At 43.6% G+C, this 18,996-nt stretch overlaps 1 protein-coding gene across 1 annotated transcript; it reads right to left on the bottom strand.

Moving 5' to 3' along the window:
• Positions 1 to 225: 225 nt before the first annotated feature.
• GJA3 (gap junction protein alpha 3) lies at positions 226 to 18,698 on the bottom strand. The gene is made up of 2 exons (XM_080798822.1): positions 18,507 to 18,698; positions 226 to 2,830 (listed from the first exon to the last, which is right to left on the bottom strand). Exon 2 carries the CDS (start codon positions 2,811 to 2,813, stop codon positions 1,476 to 1,478), a length of 1,338 nt encoding a protein of 445 aa, XP_080654948.1. The 5' UTR covers positions 2,814 to 2,830; positions 18,507 to 18,698; the 3' UTR covers positions 226 to 1,475.
• Positions 18,699 to 18,996: the final 298 nt, after the last annotated feature.

Below are 18,996 nucleotides of genomic sequence, written 5' to 3'. Positions count from 1 at the left end.
TGGAAGTTGGAGTGTGAGAAGGACCGGGCTCAGCATTACCACTGTTCATCGGTTTTTAAACAAACAGCGACTCAGACACAACAGCAGGGTGCGCAGTACAGAAAATTCTGCCACGTTCCAGCCACACCCATGTAGAGAAAGAGCCTTCGCTGTCAGTGCAGCAATCCGCATGGGTGACAAATGGGGCACACGTCCGAAATCAGCACATGCACTTACACAGGAAGTAAAACCCAGATACTTTTATTTACACTTTAGAAAGCAAACAGGCTGCCCACAAAGAATGGTTAGAAAACTCAAAGAGTTTTATTTTGTACTGTTAAAAAAAATGTAGGTCATAGATTCATTTGTATAAATAATTTTTCTGGCAAGAGTAGTTAACTTTTAACCTTCCATTCAAAAACTTCACAACTTCAAGTACTTGAAATGCACTTAAATTTACGCTGCCTTTATTCATTTTTTAAAATGGTACATTTATATAGCAATTAGCTGACTCATAAGGTCAAAGAATTTCTTTAAAAAAAAGTTCAAATTTTTACTAGTACGTAATGGGACAAATTAGCTGTCCCTTGGTCAGTATTCATTTTAATAGTACTATTTTTCTTTCATTTCTCCTGAAAGAAAGTGGGGGAAGATAGGCATCCCTGTACAATTCAGATCAAAGCACAAAATATCATTTTAAAAATAAATACCTAAGGCATACCTGCCACACTTTCATTTCAATTTCCTCAGCTGTTTAAAAATTATCTCAAGTGTTGCTGCATTTCTCCCTGCTTTCTTACCAGCAACCTCTGTGGCTCTCGCCTGCACTGATTCTGCCTCTGGAGGGTAGCTGCTCATTGTCACTTGTCACGAAGCGTACAGTTTGATATCCTGGGCTTCACAGGCAATTTCAGAAACTCAAATGACACTATATGGACTTGCTCTAAATCTTTTTTTAGTGCAGTTTGGCAAATATCCCAAATGAAATTTGACTCTAAGTTCAAGGTATCAAACAGAGATAGCGCTAAGTGTGTCTATGACTTTCTGGGCAGCCCAGAGGCTCTGGAGAGCATAGGAATGGAAAACCTAATTGCCCCGAGCTGAAGTGACTGCAGACACCTGTTGCTTTACCACAGCAGAACAGTTACCCACAGAGACAGCAGGAGCCCAAGGCTGGGCAGCAGCACCTGCAAAGGTGGCCCAGGTTGCTGGACTCTTGGGTTGTTGGGAATATCTTTAAAGGTCAACAGCCCCTGCACCCACTTTGCCCCTACCTCCCCATCTCAGCAAACGTGGACGTTCTCCCCATTCTACCTCACAGTGTTAAGAACAGCAAGCATGGACACACAGAAACCTGCTCTCTTCCTCTTGATCTTCCCTTCCTCCACTCCAGTGCTCTCTCACTCCAGGCTTTCTCTACCTGCAGACTGGAACTGCACTTTGGTTTTTGGTTGCTAGAAAAGAGGTTATTATAAAGCTGTCTGGAGAGACCACCACTAGATGGCCAAGTCATTGGGTCTGGCCCGACCGCCACTGGACTTACTAGCCTTGCTTGATCGTCCAGGGTCTGCCGGGAACAAGGGAGGCACGTGCATCTCCACTGCGGTGGTTACTGGCTGCTCCTCCCCGTCATTGGGAGTCACTTCCAATTTGCTCTCTCCCAAGCTGCTGCCATTCCCATTCTCCAACAGGCCAGGTGCGCTGCTTCCCGCGCCACCCTCCTGAGGGAGCTCCTTGGTGCTGCCTGTAGGGCTCAGGGATGCAGAACCCGAAGCTGGAAGGGAGGCCTTCCTAGCAGAAGTCTGCTGCTCAGCCTCCTGGTTGGCCCAGTTCTGTTCTGTCATTAGCAGGTGGTGGTTGCCATTGTAGAACTTGGCAGGGTGGTCCTTCCCAGAGGCCTCGGACAGGGCTGCCATGTCAAAGTCTGTTGCTGGTGGAGGGGCCCCGGGGTAGCCTGCTCCCGTGGCCTGTCCCAGAGAAGAGGCAGAGTGAGCATAATAAGGCGGGAATCCGATGGTAACCGTGGGCGGGGCCGAGTGGGAGGGGAGAAGGAGTGGGCTCACACCCCCAGGTTTTGTGGCCCCCACCCTGGATTCAGGGGTGTCTGAGCGATAGTTGGTCATTCCTTGTTTAAGCTTCTTCCAGCCCAGGTGGTAGATCTCCAGCATGTTGAGTAAGAGGGACACACAGGCCACTGCCAGCATGAAGATGATGAATATGGTCTTCTCTGTGGGCCTGGAGATGAAGCAGTCCACCGTGTTGGGGCAGGGCCACCGGTCACAGCGGTACAGTGGCTTCAGCTCAAAGCCGTACAGAAAGTACTGCCCAGCGATGAAACCCACTTCGAACAGCGTCTTAAAGATGATGTTGAAGACGTAGGTCCGGAGCAGGGCCCCGGCGATTCGGATCTTGCCCCGGTCATCCCGCACCGGTGGTTTGTCCTTCTGGCCGTGGCCGCCCGATCCACAGCGTGCAGCCGGCCCGTCGCCCTTCAGCAGCTCTTCCTCCCGCTCTTTCTTCTTCTCTTCCATGCGCACGATGTGCAGCACATGGCCCAGGTAGATGAGGGTGGGCGTGGACACAAAGATGATCTGCAGCACCCAGAAGCGGATGTGGGAGATGGGGAAGGCTTTGTCGTAGCAGACGTTCTCGCAGCCGGGCTGCTGCGTGTTGCACATGAAGTCCGACTGCTCGTCTCCCCACACCTCCTCGGCTGCGGCGCCCAGTACCAGGATCCTGAAGATGAACAGGACGGTCAGCCAAACCTTGCCAATGACCGTGGAGTGCTCCTGTGCGTTCTCTAATAGTCTCCCCAGAAAGCTCCAGTCGCCCATTGCTTCAGAGTGCTAACCTGCAAGGGAACATCGCTGGTTAATAGGAAGCCTAAGGTTGGCAAGCTGTAGGGTCCAAACACCCCCGAGGTGCAGGCCTCGGCAGATGGCGCTGGAATATCGCTGCTGGGGGAGCTGTAGTCCCACTTCCAAACGTGGGAGGCGCTGCAGAGCTTTCTACAGCACGAGTGTGCGTGTGCGTGTGCGTCCACCATTGCGCTAAGCAGGGTTACATAAACGCCCTCAGTGTCCGCATAACACGGAACTACTGTTGCAGGACGCAAGCGGTGACACCAAGGAGATGCCCAAGAGCGACTTAAGTCCTCACTTCAGCGATGAGGAAACTAGAGCTCCAAAGGGAGATGACTTGCCTGAAGGGAAAGTAACTCTCCCCTGGCTTCTGACTCTCTATCCTGCTCTCTTCCAGAGCCCAGTCTCCAAGGCAGCTCTGGTGCTGTGGGGTACACAGCTTGGGTCCTTTACTAACCTCGCCCTTTCTGTTCCTGTGAGATTACAGCAACTGTCCCCCTGATGACTTCATAACTTCTACCACACATTAACCTACTACCTATTATTTACTTTCTTTTTTCACTTTGCAAATGTTCCATACATGGTTAACTCACTGCACGTCCCCAGGCAGGAGCCCGTGTCTCCGTCTGTAAGATGGGATGATGGTCATTTGGTCGAGTGTGGTGAGCTGCTTCCTAGGTGGAAGGAGGGCCAGCAGGCCTCCTCCGGGAAGGTAACAGTGTTCCGCAGACACAGGGGACCAAGATTACAAGGTGTCCTCCCTGTTGCTACTGCTCAAACAGGCCAAATGCTTCCAGCTAAAGCCAAAAGAGCTCTGTTCTGTCATTCTTCGCTAAGGAAAGCGGCCCAAGCCATAAGTGTATGTACAAGTTCCGGCAGCCTTAAACAACATTCTTCTCTTTTTGAATTTTAAAATGTTTAAAAATATTAACTTTTATGAATTGGTTCAAAGGCAGATAAACAAAACAAAACTTTATTCACCATGATCTAAAGAAAAGACAACTGTTAACCCTCTCCTAGAATAAACTTTCAGGTCTTTGTTTTCGTCATTAGAAAAATATTACCATTCACATATCCCACCAGCCTCCTTGTCCTATATTGTGACTGGTATCTGTTCTATTTGGCATGTTCTTGGCAGGTAAAATATTTTAATTTAGAAACTTAATTACTGAACGTGAAACAACGCACTCTTCCATGAAGGATGTCAGGTGTTACATTCTAGGTTACATCCTGCTCCTCCTCAACCCAGCTCCTCCTCAGACAGTCATGGGGTCCCTAACTGGCATCTCTGCCCCTAGCCCCAGCCCCTCCCTTCAATCTCTGGAGATTTTCCTCTGGGGCATAAGACAAAAGGCTTGCATAGTGTGGACCACCCATCAGTCCCTGAACCAACACTCTGGTGATACCAAACTTCCTGTGGTCCCTGGAACTCTGCGGTTAGGCCTTTGCACGTGCTAGCTCTTCAACTTTAAACTTGGCCCCAATCCAGGGACTGGCCTATTGACCTGTCACTTACCTCCACTCTCCCTTCAAGAGTGGCCAACTCAGGCTAACACGGGGGCCCTGTGTTTTCTCTTCCCCCTTATCATGGCCCTAGCTTAATGGTTCTTGCTCCCTTTACATTCCAGGAGATTCTTTCCATCCTCCCACACCTTCTAACATCCTCTCTCCTTGCTGTCCCTAGACAACCACAGCCGTCTGCGTTTCTATAGAAAACCACCTTTAACCACCTTCACTTCTTGTGGACTTTCTCCTTTACTCTAGTTTTGAGCTTGGGGTTTGCATGTGTAGCCTTTCCTCCTTGATGTCTTCAGGCAGAACAGTTGGGCAATGTGCATTTCTGGAAATCTCTAAGAAAAGATTGGTGTGGGGGAAATACTTAATACTTAAATACTTAATACTTCTTCCTGCTACCTTCCCAGTCTTGTTGAGCACAGCACAATGTGCTGAAAAGGAGTCAAAGCAACATGCCTGGTAGGTTCTCCCCATAAGCCTGGTAGCCCATAACACCATGAAGAGGGTCCACTTGTCACAGAGGCTGAAAGTGTTGCTGCCATTTCCCTGCAGGGCCAGGGAGGCAAAAAAGGAAATTTTTCACAGTAAAGACCCAGCCCTCCCCAAATGCCCATTCTGCACCTGTTGAGAAACATGGGGCTAGGTAAGTATTTATGCAACTAGTAAATCAGATGAGGAGGGTAGGGCAGCTGCCTGTGGCATCTTGCTACTCTTCTTTGCTGGCTCAGCCTCTCCAGAGTTCTTTAGGTTCTTTAGGTCTGGGTGCTGCAAAACACTTTCAGATAGATACCCTTCAATTTCCATCATGACCTCTGATTGCAACCTACAGAAACACGAAGTGTCACCATCCACATACTTAGCTGGTACTCTGGTAGTTGCTGAGACTCAGTAAGTCCTAAAGATGGGATGACTAAGTGTGTCTGAAATGGGGATGCCCATGGCTCATGCTCTGTATGGTAGCATGCACTGGAAGACTTTTCTTGGAAAGGAGCTTAGTAATGTGTATGAAGAGATATAAATCCATGATACCTCTAACCTGTAATTCTACTCCTATGACATCATACCAAGGAAATAATCAGAGATTTTGATGAATGGATGAGCATGGATATTTACTGGGAATTACTTATAAGAAGGAATAATTGGAAACAGAAGTGTCCACTAAAAGACGACAAGTTAAATACATAATAGTGCCCAGGGATGACACCAGAATCTGGCTTAACCCAGATCCTACTCCCAGTCTTCCTCTCCTTTGCCTGCCTCCAATGTGACTGGGAAGGGAAATGCTTGCTTTCCTACTTCTTTCTGTTCTATCCAATGAGGTGTAAGAAGTTGGCTTGGGGAGTTTCTGGGAAAGATTTTGGTTTCCTAATAAAAGGGCAGATGCTACCTTTGCTGTCTCTTCCCCATTCTTCCCATAGTGAGTTCAGATGTGATGCCTGGAGCTGGGCAGTCCCCTTACAAGCATGTGTCAATAAGTGTAAGGGAATGGTCAAGAAAGTCCAAGGCACCTGTTGTGACATTATGGACCTGCTGGATCACCCCCAACAGCAATCTCCAGATTTATGTGAAGGAAAAAACTCTATTTGTTCAAGTTAGGTTTTCTATGGCCTATAGACAAAAGAATTCCTAACCGATACACTCCCTTTAATTCTTTATACAATAAAGCCAGGCATAAATGAAAAGCTACCGTTCATTCATAACTACCAAAATAACATTTATAACTACTGAAATACAAGGTATTTACTAGATATAATTTTTAAGATCGTCAATGACATGAAGAGATATTCATGTTGTAATGACAAATGACAAAAGCCTAATACAAAACTCTAGTCTGATACCACACATTTTACACATTCATCTATGCAAAAGGAAGAGCAAGAATGATACCGAAATGTTAACCATAGTGTTTCTAGAACTGGATGATTTTCATTTCTTTTCCTATTCCTTTGCATTTTCATCATGTTTATCATCATAAAGGATTAATGACCATGACTTTCATGTTTCAAAGTTCTAGTTTTTGAAAAAGTCTGATTCCTCTCATTATTCCTTAATTATGGTTTCTACTCCATAGACCTCTTGATAAGCACACAAAAGACAAATAAAGTACATGTAACATTATTAGCCCAATGTTAGAGGAGAATGGTCCTGGGATCTCTGAGATGCATCACGAACCCTGACAATGGTTATCACTGATGGCACAGAGCATAAATTGGATTCTCCTGCCATGGCAGTCTGCCAGTTTCTCCCAAAGCAAGGACCAGGCTGTTTGTATCCCGTCACTCACTGCTGAGTCTTATTACTACTACACTTCACACTTTGGGTTTATTATTTTTTTTAAAAGATTTTCTTTATTTATTTGATAGAGAGAAAGAGAGTACACAAGGAGGGGGAGCAGCAGGCAGAGGCAGGGGAGAAGCAGGCTCCCCCTGAGCAAGGAGCTGGATACAGCTCTATCCCAGGACCCTGGGATCATGACCCAGCTTAACCGACAGAGCTAGCCAGGCACCCCACAGTTTGGGTTTTGTTTTGGAAATGTATGAATGAGTGAAGAAAAAAATTAACCAGAGGACCGAACCAACTATGGGAGGGTTAGCAGTATGGGTCGAGATCAGTTCAAAATCAGAGCCTCCAAAGCAGAAGCGACATCCACCTTTCTTCATAGCCATCCAAGTCTGCTCCAGACACCACGCAGATGTTCTTAAGATGTTTTATCAATCTCACTTTTTAATCATATCCCTAAGACCAATTCAGTGAGAAAATGACAGGGGAGGAGTGAGGCACACCCAGAACAGCAAAGCTCTGCTGGCAAAGTACAAACAACAGACAACACAGGGGACCCCGTGATCCACTTTGGGCTGACATCAAGTGAGACAGACATGGTGACTGAATGAAATATCTTTCTGCTTGAAAGAGGAAAATGGGTTTATTCTTATTGTCAATGTATGGGGTCATTTCAGGACAAAATTAGAGCAGTTCCTGAAAGCTCACACTGGGAGTGCTTAAATTGTAAGGGGCATGTGATCCACTTATAGAGCACCACAGCTACAATACTGAGCACTTTTTAGAGAACTGGTCTACCTCAGTGGTAGTGGGATTCTATATTACTTGGATGTGATATGAATCTCCACGAGATGACATTTAATTGGTTTTTACTTTGATCTCAATGAAAACTTAGATTCCGACATTACTGCAAAACAAGATCTTACATTGTATAGTTTATGTGGCTGCTTCCATGTTCTTCTGAGAGTTATACTTGCCCTCTCAAAGTTATACAGTTTCCCCTTGGCCTTCAGGATATGCTGAGTGTCCCTTCAGATCCATCAATGGCTATTTGTCTAGTTACAATCTTGTGCTCAACTCTGGGCTGCACATTCTGTTGAATAGAGTGGAGGTAAAAACATGGCCTCTATCTTGAAATCTATTTGTGGAGATGGGAAACTTCAGGAAAATGGGGAGCTATGTGGGTGCAGAGGGATTCCAGAGAAAAGAGATATCAATACCAGAACATGTAGCCAGGGAAAGCTAGCCAGGGAAGGGTGACATTTGAACTGGGTTTGGGAGAGGGGTTTTGGATAGGGCAAGAGGGATGGGAGTGAATTTCAAGGCCAGAATGGCATTCCCATGGCAGTGTGATCTGGCATGGCTGAAACAGGGGCCTTGTATTAGAGCAGTGAGTTTAAAGGGCTGCTTCTGCCCAGAAGAGCTAGACGGGCTGCACTCTGAACATAACAGGCGCTCAATAAACACTGGTGGGCAAATGAATGAAAAGACATCAAGAGCAGAGAGATATGCTGAAAATGCTGTTCAGAAAAGAAAGGGTCCCTCTAACAAGGACTCAGGAAGAGTGGTAATCTCTGAGTGAGTGCTGAAGGCCCCAGCTAGATTACAGCAGGGGCAAATGGAAAAAGGAAGGACAGAAAGGAGACACAGTCTGGAGACAAAAATAAAGCAGAATGTAGAGTCTGCCTAGTCAGAGACTGAAAGAGAGAGGCATGAATTAAAGACAAGCCTATTTCTGAGCCTGAGTGGGAAAACCAGAGGGCCATTTGAAGAGAAAAACATTTGGGAGGCGTGTTAATATGCGATTAGAAGAAAAGATGAACACTCCGGTTTTGTGACTGTATGAATCAAAAGTAGTGGTGGGAGATATGAGTAAGACTGTCCAGGAGGAAGCTGGAGGCATGGAAGTAGAGAAGGCTGGACAGAGGGTCCACAGTGTACCTCCACCTCTCCTGAGTGAAGATGATAGAGCAAAGAAAGCACTAAGGACAGAATTCATGGAAAACCCAGCGAAGCAGAGGAAGAGCAGTGCAGGAAAGGACTCACTGCGCACAGTGTGTGCAGCCGGTGTTTTGGTGAAGGATGGCAGGACTGACCAAGTGAGTAAGAGCCCAAGACTAAGCAATGACAGACAGCAGCAACCCCCAGATAGTGTGGAGGGAAGGGGCATTCCTCAGAGGGGCCAGACAGGTTCATATTGTTTGGGCTGTATTTATTTTGTTATCAAAATAATATCAAATAATACCAGAAGAGAAGACCCTTTCTTCTTTATGGAATTGACTCCAACATTAGCTTTGCCTGAGCTACTAAGATTGAATTTTTACATTTTACTTTGCCCAAGAAGGAGCAGAATCCCCCTCACCTGCTGGTAATACTGTTCACATCAGAAGGCATATTCTCTGAGAGCGGCCAACAAGACTGGAGAACTAGGGCAACACAGAAGTGAGGAAGCCAAAGGAGGGCTTTGAAGAAGGAGGTGACTAACAGTGTCAACATTCTTCGGCGTGTTCAGATGGATGGACATAAAGAAAAGGCCCTTTGATCTCCCGAGGAAGCCACTGATGGTCTTTAAATGCTCAGTCCAGTGGGAGCTCTGGGGCAGAAACAAAAGTCCAGGCCTGTGGTTAAAGAGGTAGAATGTGGGAGAGAAATGGAGACATGGTATGGAGAGCATTCGTTCAATAAGTCTAGAACTTAGAGGAAGGAGAGATGCAAAATGGGTAAGAAGTGGGGGAATAAGACTCAGAGGAGGCATTTCTGAGATAGGGAGGGCTGTGGATGTTTGGCATCAAAGTGGTGGAGTCATGGGGACAGGAGGGTGGAGGGACAGTCAGACTGCCCAGCACCAGGAAGGGGCAAAAGGGTGGGAGAGGGACTGAGAAGGCAGGTGTAGGATGAGCAATCTCCAAAGTGATGACAAGACTCTTCTCAGTGAGGTCAAGCCAGAGGTCGTCTTCTCAGGCCAGGGCAGGACTTGAGCTCCTAAGAAGAAAAAAGGTTTGATAACTAGGGAACAGAGAGGATGAGAAAGCGACTGGGCTCCCCGAATTCCTTGCCCAGCCAGACCTATCTATGTACAAGTTGTGGCCACGCAGTGAGGACTGAGTGAAAGCTACTACGTTGGGAGGCGTTCAGCGCTGAGCAAAGCAGAGGAGTGCTGTCTGGTCTGGGAAAGACAGTGGACAGAAGAGAAGTAAGAGATGTCAGATGCTGAGTGCTGTGGGCAGACAGAGTGCTGCGGGACAGCACAGAGGGAAGTACAGGGGCTGCTGAGGACTGGGGGCCTCCCTGAGAGGGTGACATCCGAGTGAAGAGCTGGGCCTCAGAAAGGAGGGACAAACATTCCAGGCAGAGCAAGGCTTCCAGCAGGGAGCAGACCTGGTGTGCTGCAGAAGGCGAGGACAGTATGGGGGAAGCAAAGCCAGCTAGGAGAAGACAGACAGATGAGCAGGTCAAAGAGGAAGTGGGGAGGTAGACAGATCACAGCAGAAAGACTTTGGCTTATACTCCAAGTGAGATAAGAATGGACTGGAGGGCTGGAACAGAAGGGTGACATAATCTGACTTACATCCTCACAGATTCCCTCTGGTTGTTGTGTTGGGAACAGGCATGGGGTAAAGGGGGCTGTGGGCAAGGGTAAAAGCAGAGGGTCTGGTGAGGACACTGTACTATAATCCAGAAAAGTGACAGTGATGACAAATAGTTGAGTCTGCACAGATTTTGGAGGTAGGTCCAGCACGATGTGTTGACAGGTCAAGGTTTGGGGTAGCGCTCAGGAGACGCCAAGGTTTCTGCCCTGAACAGGAGGAAGAGAACTGCCATTTACCAAGACGGGGAAACCAGAGGAGGTACAGGTTTGAGAAAGGCATGGGAATCATGAGTTCTATTCTGAAAATGTTAAGTTTGAGACACCTCTGAGACGTGTAATGGTTAAAGCTAGAGATAAACATTTGGGAGTCATCATCAAACCCTGAGACTGGACTGAGATTATCTAAGGGTAGGGGAGAAGGACAAGGTGGCTGAAGACCACGCCCTGGGGCACTCCAGCATCTGCAGGTTGAATACAGGAGAAACTTGCAAAAGATCTGCTTATTAGGAAATGTAACTCTTAGGTTGGAGCAACACCCAAAATGTATCATTTGTATTCTGCTTGATTCTCTTTTGTACCAATATTTTGACACTGAAAACATTGTTACTTGGTCAGTAAATTAGAGGTAATAAACATGGAGTATGGCTAGGCAAACTAATTTTTTGCCTGTTTGAGATTGCTTCGAACATTGTTGAGTAGGATTTTGAGTCACATACAGGCTTAGCCAGAGAGAGAGAGATCTATGCTCCATTAGTAATGTCTGCTGGGGTTTGGGATAAGGCAGCATAGCTCAAATGCTAATTTTTTTTTTTTTTTTTTTTGCCATTCCTGACTTGGCACAAATATTAAAAGAACATGGTAGGCTGGGCTAGTCACAAATATGATACAATGAAAAAGGGCTAATCTAGTTATCTTTTTCGCAGGTGGAAAGCTGTTTTCCATTAGCTTCTTTTACATCTTACCTGCCTCTTTCAAGTGCTCCCATTTAAGACAGTAAGTTCCAGGTGCCACGGGACCTACCCCATGGTATTATGTACTTACCACACTTTTTCCATAATTCTGGTCTGACTCTTTAAAAAGGAATCAGAAATCAGAAAAAAATCACCAAAATAACCAAAGACCCTTTCTTCTTTTACTCTACAACATCAACTCCAATGTTTAGCTTTGTCTGAGCTTCTAAGACTAAAGAACAAGATGGGAACTAGACTTTTAAAACCTGGCCCAATGTCACTTAACAATGCAGAGGCACAGCATTGGGAAAAGTTCAACCACATAGACAAGCATGAAAGAGGAAAAAAATTGAACCTCTGAAGTTTCAGATTAAACAACACGTGACATTGTTTTCCATCTCCAGAAGACAACGACTGATCACACCAACCAGCAGGACACCTAATGCCAACAGTTCTAGATATAATTGGTATCTGGTAGGACACGTCCCCCAACTCTGTTCTTTATATTGTCTAGACAATTTCTGGCCTTTCATTTTTTTCCATATGAAATTTAGGTAGAGCTTGTCAAGTTCCACAAAAATCTGAGACTTGATTTTAATTGGAATTGCATGAAATTTATAGATGAATCAAATTTAGCCAGTTTCCCCACCAATAAACACAACTGATCCACTGATGCTGACCTTCTTCATGCCTTTCAGTAGTGCTTTAGGATAATGTTCCTAAAAGATTTACACATTTTTTGTTAGATAGATTCCTAGTTTATACTTGTTCTAGTTTTTTTTTTGTTCCAAATAGTTTTTTTCATTATAAATTTTGATTATTACTGGTACTTAGGAACATTGTTTGAATATATTGATCTTTGTATCCAGCAATCTGTTAGAAAGCCTTACTAGTTCAAATAGTTAGGAGATTCCTTTGGATTTTCCAAGTAACACATAATCATATCATCTGCTGTTAAGGACAGATTTGTTTCTTCCTCCCCTTGTTCTAATTCCTGTTATTTCTTTTTCTTGTCTTCTTATACCAGCCAGGACTCCTAGCACAATGTAGAGTTGGTGATATCTTCTCTCATTTTTGTCTTTAACATGAATGCTTCTGAAATTTTATCATTAAGCATGACGTTGCAAATTTTATTTGGTCAAGGAAGTTTTCTTCCATACTTTGTTAATGGTTTGTTGGTTGTTGTTTTCTAAGTCATGAGAGAGTATTGGATTTAGTAAATTACTTTTTTCCTGCTATTGTGATTTTTAGATGGTGAAGTAACCTATTGGTCCTGATTTTATTTTATTTTTATTTTTATTTTTTTTAAGATTTCATTTATTTATTTGACAGAGATCACAAGTAGGCAGAGAGGCAGGCAGAGAGAGAGGAAGGGAAGCAGACTCCCCGCTGAACAGAGAGCCTGATGCGGGGCTTGATCCCAGGACCCTGGGATCACGACCTGAGCCAAAGGCAGAGGCCTCAACCCACTGAGCCACCCAGGCGCCCCCTGATTTTATTTTTAATATTCTATCACATTCAATTTGTCACTACTTTATTTTGGATTGTTTGTTCATACCTAAGATTGGTCTCAATTTTTTGTACTACCATTGCCATTGGATTTTGGTAGGAAAGCTATTTTAGCCCGAAAAATTAAAAATTCTCTGAATAAGCTTGTGTAAGATTTTACTATGAGTTTGGGATTAATGTCTTTTTGAGGGAGCCAGCCTAGATTATAAATTCAATTTCATTAACTGTTATTTGCATAAGTTGGGTCTCTAAGTAAATTTTGATAGTTCATGTATTTTAGAAAATTTTCCATTTCTACATTTCAAATTTACTGGCAGAAAATTAATTATGGTATTTTCTTATGATTTTGTACTTAGAGTCCTTTATTTGGGGGGCAGCTGGGTGGTTCAGTGGGTTGGGCCTCTGCCTTCAGCTCAGGTCATGATCTCAGGGTCCTGGGATTGAGCCCCGCATCAGGCTCTCTGCTGGGCGGGGAGCCTGCTTCCCCCCCCACCCCCTGCCTGCCTCTCTGCCTACTTGTGATCTCTCTCTGTGTCAAGTAAATAAATAAAATCTTAAAAGAAAAAGCAAAAACAGATCTTTTTTTGATCTCTCTCTGTGTCAAGTAAATAAATAAAATCTTAAAAGAAAAAGCAAAAACAGATCTTATTTGAGGCTTTTAAAATATTAGTCTTGTTAGTTTTCTTTAGCTAAAGAACCACTTTTGACATGCTTGAAAAGAATGAAAGTTTATTTTGTTATATTTTCCAATGTCTTATCACATATGCTATATTTATAGTATACAGAATAAATCTACAGAAAGTCCCTATGGATCTTTAATTTTTTTTTAAATTTTTTGAGGATTTTATTTATTTATTTGAGACAGAGATAGTGAGAGTGGGCATGAGCAAGGGGAAGGGGCAGAGGGAAAGGGAGAAGCAGGCTCCCTACTGAGCTAGGAGCCCAACATGGGGCTTGAACCCAGGACCCTGGGATCATAACCTAAGCCGAAGGCAGAGGCTTAACCTACTGAGCCACCCAGGCACCCTGGGTCCCTTATTTTAAATGGAAAAGCACAGGGTTTCTATTACTTAACTTTTCAGTAATCTCATGCTCTGGCAGGAGACATGACTCTCATACAGATGATTTCTCTCAGAGAGATGAACTGATTTAATGAAATTATAAAACACTAATTTTCTAACTTTTTTATCAATAATTTTAAAGCACTGTTAGAATCATATATTTTTATTGTCAGAGAACAAATCTCCACAAACATGAAATTGTTTTAAATTATACTTTTTTTTTAGATTTTATTTTTTAAGTTATCTCTACACTCAACATGGGCCCCAAACTTATAACCCCAAGATCAAGAGTTGCATACTCCATCGACTAAGCCAGTCAGGTGTACCTTAAATTATACTTTTATTCTACTTATTTTACTTACTAAATAAGAATGGATAGAAATCACTTGCCATCTGTGTGTTATTATTATCCCTCTATTTTCTCTTTCTTGTGGGAATTTTTTTTTTTTTTTTAGAATTTATTTATTTATTTGACAGACAGAGATCACAAGTAGGCAGAGAGGCAGGCAGAGGGAGGAGAAGCAGGCTTCTTGCTGAGCAGAGAGCCCGATGTGGGGCTTGATCCCAGGACCCTGAGACCATGACCTGAGCCAAAGGCAGAGGCTTTAACCCACTGAGCCACCCAGGCGCCCCTCATGTGGGAATTTTAATTTTCTTTGGGGGGGTTGGATTTTAAATTGTTTATAAAAAGTCATGTGTTCTTTAAATCTTTACTTGGCTAAGGTAAGTATCGTTAACACTTTTCATCTTTAGTCAAAGGGAAAAACTCAGTTTTTCTTTTGTTTTTGACATTCTGTAACTGAAAAGCTAAGTAAGAGCTAATTTTGAGTTGGAAGCAACTTAAACAACTGTATTAGTTTAAAACAAATGTCTTCATTTTTTTTTCAATTTTTATATTTAAGAATGACAAAATTAAAAATATCCTTAACTTCTTATCCACAGTATTTCTTTTTGAAATACTTGAATAAAATAAATATTCCTACCAGAAATTAGTATTAAGTCACCATTTCTACAATTAGAGTTCTAATATTAAGCTAGAAAATTAACAGCTGGGTGAGCTTCACTTCAATTGACAGAAAAATGTAAATAGTCTGGAGTATAATTAGAAACATGACTGACTTCCAATACTATTCATGCCATACTGGGCTTCCTTTTAAAACCCTCCAAATGTGTTCCCTGTTCCATTACCCTGTGGACTCCTCCAGTTTCTCCTGCCAATTATTAAATGGCATTAAAAGTTTTAAAAATAACTTCTGTGAAAGACCTAAGAATACCACATGAAGTTTTCACTTATTTAAACATTTTACACATTTTGGTGTAATTTAGCAATTACACATTTGGTGTAATTTAGCAATGATTTTAATGTGCTTCAACATTGGTCCTCAAAATTTTAGTAATTGAATAATGAAAAAAAAGTCACTACCTTTGAAGTAAAATTCAATTTACCAATACTTCCTGAAAGGTGGCTTGGGGTAAGGGTAAATAACAATAAAGAAAATTATAGGGGTACTTCCCCATATTAGTGCTCTGAACAGGATCTCAACTAAAACACAGACCAGGCAGTGGGAATCGTATTACCAAGCGCTGACTTCATATAGTCTGGTCAGTTAAAAGGTAATTTCCCCCTATAAATCCAAATTACATCCTTCAAGAATCTTGCTCATCCATGGAGGAAGTATGGAATCACAGCATTTTAGAGCTCAAAGAACCTCAGAAGTGGTCTGGTTTATCCTCTTCATTTTACAGATGGGGATATGGGAATATGGAGGCCCCGAGAGGGTAGTGTGATTTGCCGAAGGCTATGAAGCCCACAGTGCTGAAGCCAGCACGAAAACTCCTGACTTTTTACTCTTGGTCCAGCATTCTTTACCCTTCCGCGTGACTTCACTGGATTATGCACCAGGCCGGATGTTGAGATGACAACAGCTGCCTTTTTAGTTATATTGCTCTACCACACTTTAAAATGTATGTTTAGAAACATGGGTTAGAGTCCATTTTAAGCTTTTGCTCTTTTTCTTCCATTCCAAAGTGGCTAAAATTGTTAAATATTATTGACATGCTAAGAACAGTCCTGTTACTCCATCATATAAGTTGGCAATGTCATTTTAAAGCAAATTTAGCTATTATCTTTACTCTTGTTTTAGTGAACAAAACCTCACAGCCTTATAATTATGATATTTTATTTTTCCATTTGTATTACTGACAAAATTACATCTGTCAAATGTTTTCTATTTTTGCAATAATAATTTCTATAGTATAAATATAATTTCACTTTTCTTATCCAAACCCACTTTTATTAGTATACAACACAAAAATCTCTTCTATGTTCTAGATTAAAAGATTCATTATAAGGCTAATATGAAATGGAATTTCATGAGTAGAATGAGTGTTAATTTGTGGAGATAATCAGGTGGTGTGAATAAAAAAAATGTGATTTTTATGTTTAGTATCATTAGTTTGTCAACAGTAAATGTAAAGCAAACCACTAATTCTTCAAATTAAAGATCAGAGTGCAGAAACTGTTTACATCAACTATCATGAAGTCATACTTCTGAAGACCAAAGATTTTAAAAAAGCAGTAGAGTACTAACCTAATTATCATGATGGAGAATTTTCCACCACTGTCAGAATGAAAATTACAATTAAACTTTATCACTATTTTATTCCCTTTATGCATTATATCGAAATGGCAAAAACATACTGTTCTTAGAGACACAGGTATGCTGTTAATGATCACATGTATTAGACGTTTTTACTAAATGTCAACTTAGGAAGCACTTATCAAACTTATGGGGCACGGTGCTACTAATTAAGAGATGGTCCTTACGCTCAGGAGTTTCACTCACAATCTATGGGCGAGGGAGACTTGTAACAAAATGAATCAAAATATGGTAAGACAAGCGTTATATAGTCTTGGTGATGGCCACAACACAGTGGAGCAGAAGAGAGAAGGCCACTGTATGTTAATCATGAGTTTGGCTGTTTCTTAATACAGAGAACCATGCTGTGTGTACAGGGTGAAATACTTCTCAAAGGCCTTTCTGCTGTCTAGAATGTTCTGGTAATTTGGTACAGTACAAAAACCACGTGTTTACTCATGTATTTATGGGCGATACTGGGTTAAAATCCTAAAAATACATATATTCTATCTATTCAGTGTTAGGTGCATGTTCACGTAATGGTAACACCTGAGGACTAATTATAGTTTAAATTCTTTACATACATGAGACTTTATAAAATGGCTATGATACATACACAATTACTTTTAAGGCTCAAATGTATAGTAAAAGTTATTTTTGTTAAGAAAACGAACACAACTTAAAATGTAAGTAACATTCATGGAAACCGTCACTATTGTTTTTCTTATTTGCAAACAGTGAAATTTTGTTACATTTGATTATCTTAAGATGGCTTTAAGCCTGTTAACATCAACTGGTTAACCTAAATAGCATTGTTTAGTTTGTTATAGTACTAAAGTTTTTGTGAATTACTCTACACTACAGTAACACGTGCATTGCCCTTGTGAGATGCTTATCTCAACATGAATCAAACTGCTGAGCCAGTGGAATATGTGCCAAATTAGCTGCTGTTTACTTTGAACACACTGACCCTTGGAAAATAAGTCTCCCCTTTCCCGCTTTAATCTTTTAATATTTGTTTTGCAATATATTTCACAGGACATTGATGGACTGTCAGTGAAGTGATGTACATATCATAAATCATCAATTTGAATTCTTGAGTAATATAAACCAAAGCACAATTCGGGTCTCACCTGTTTCTATAAAACCATTTTTAAGTGACATGTTTTGGCGGTATCTTGGTAAAGTAAAAATTGGGGAACTCCACTTGTCCCTAAAGTCCCAATCACAGATATTCATGAACTTAGAGCTCTGTAAACTGGGATGAATTCTGCTCACTAGAGTGTAGAGGAGACTGCAGGGCAAATACACCCGCGTCGCTGCAATTTACTGTCAGAACAGTCCCTAAAGGAAGGGATTACTGTAGAATGCAGATAAGCGTTTTTCCACTCTTCTGTAAATTCTTTATACTTAAACACACCATAACAAGCATATAGGTCAAGGAATTGGATCGTGGTACTTACAACTAAAGCGTTTCTTAAAAGTAAAGAAAAGAAAAGAAAAGAAAAGAAAAAAGAAAAGAAAAACTTTCAAAAAGTTTCCTTAAAGAAGTAGGCGAGCCAACATCTCCTAAAAGACACCAACACAACTCTGTAGAAAGCGTGGCGATGCTAAACGCCGGCAGCTGAACTCCGTGTCTTGCGGCTGTGGTATCTGTTCAGAGTGTTCAAGTATTTAAGCAGTCCTTAAGATCCTTAGATCTGAAGTTCTAGAGTCACTCCAGCTTCCCCACTCAAGGGGGAAAACACCATCAAGAAAACATTTTCAACCCAGCCCTCCGCCATCCACCAAGGAAAGCCATTACGCAGCAGAGAACTGGCGCTCCTAGAGATCTCCAGGAGCAAAGAAACATCAGTTATTCCCAAAGTTCTCCAGAAAGTTTCCTGAGCCCAGCTCTCTAGCCCTGTCGCTCCCACCACTTTCCCAAAGATTCCCGAAAGAATTCTAAGATGCCGGCAGCCGCAAACAGGCAGCGGGGCTCGGGCTCCGGCTCGCTCCGCCCCGGCCCGCCCGAGCCCGTCTGGGGAGGTCGCAGGCGCCGGCGTCCCGCCAGTCCTTCCGCCCCGGGGCTGCCCCCCGGCCGCCGGCGCCTGGACCTCTGGGGCGCCCGGCTCTGCGCTTACCCCGCTCTGCCGCGGCGGCGACCCGGGTGCTCTCCTTCTCGAGCAGGGCTCCCGGCCGCTCTGAAAAGGAGAATTTCTCTTACACTTGCGGTGCAACTTAACGCGTGCGCCCCGCGCAAGGGCCCGGCCTCCCCGCCCCGGCGGCCATCCCCGCGGCCCCAGTGCGCCCAGCGCTCGGCGCCCCCAAGCAGCAGCCCGGGCCGCCGTGCCACGCCCCCGCCGCCTCCACCTCAGCCTGGGGGCCCCGCAGGGGCGGTGCCAGGGCGCAGCGCTGGGCCCCCGCCCCGCCGCCCTACGGCGCCCCGCATTCTCATCCCGCACCCGCATACCGCCGCTCGTCCCCCATCCTGCACACCCACCTGCAGCCTCTTCCCACCTCGCACCCGCAGATACCCATCACCTCCCGCCAGCTTGCACCTGCCCCACACCACACATACCGTCACCCCACGCCTGCACCCCTCACCTCGCAACCATAAACTCATTCCCACTT

The sequence above is a fragment of the Martes martes genome (assembly GCF_963455335.1).
Source record: "Martes martes genome assembly, chromosome: 3".
NCBI lineage: Eukaryota > Metazoa > Chordata > Mammalia > Carnivora > Mustelidae > Martes > Martes martes.
This window is presented reverse-complemented; position numbering and strand designations above follow the sequence as displayed.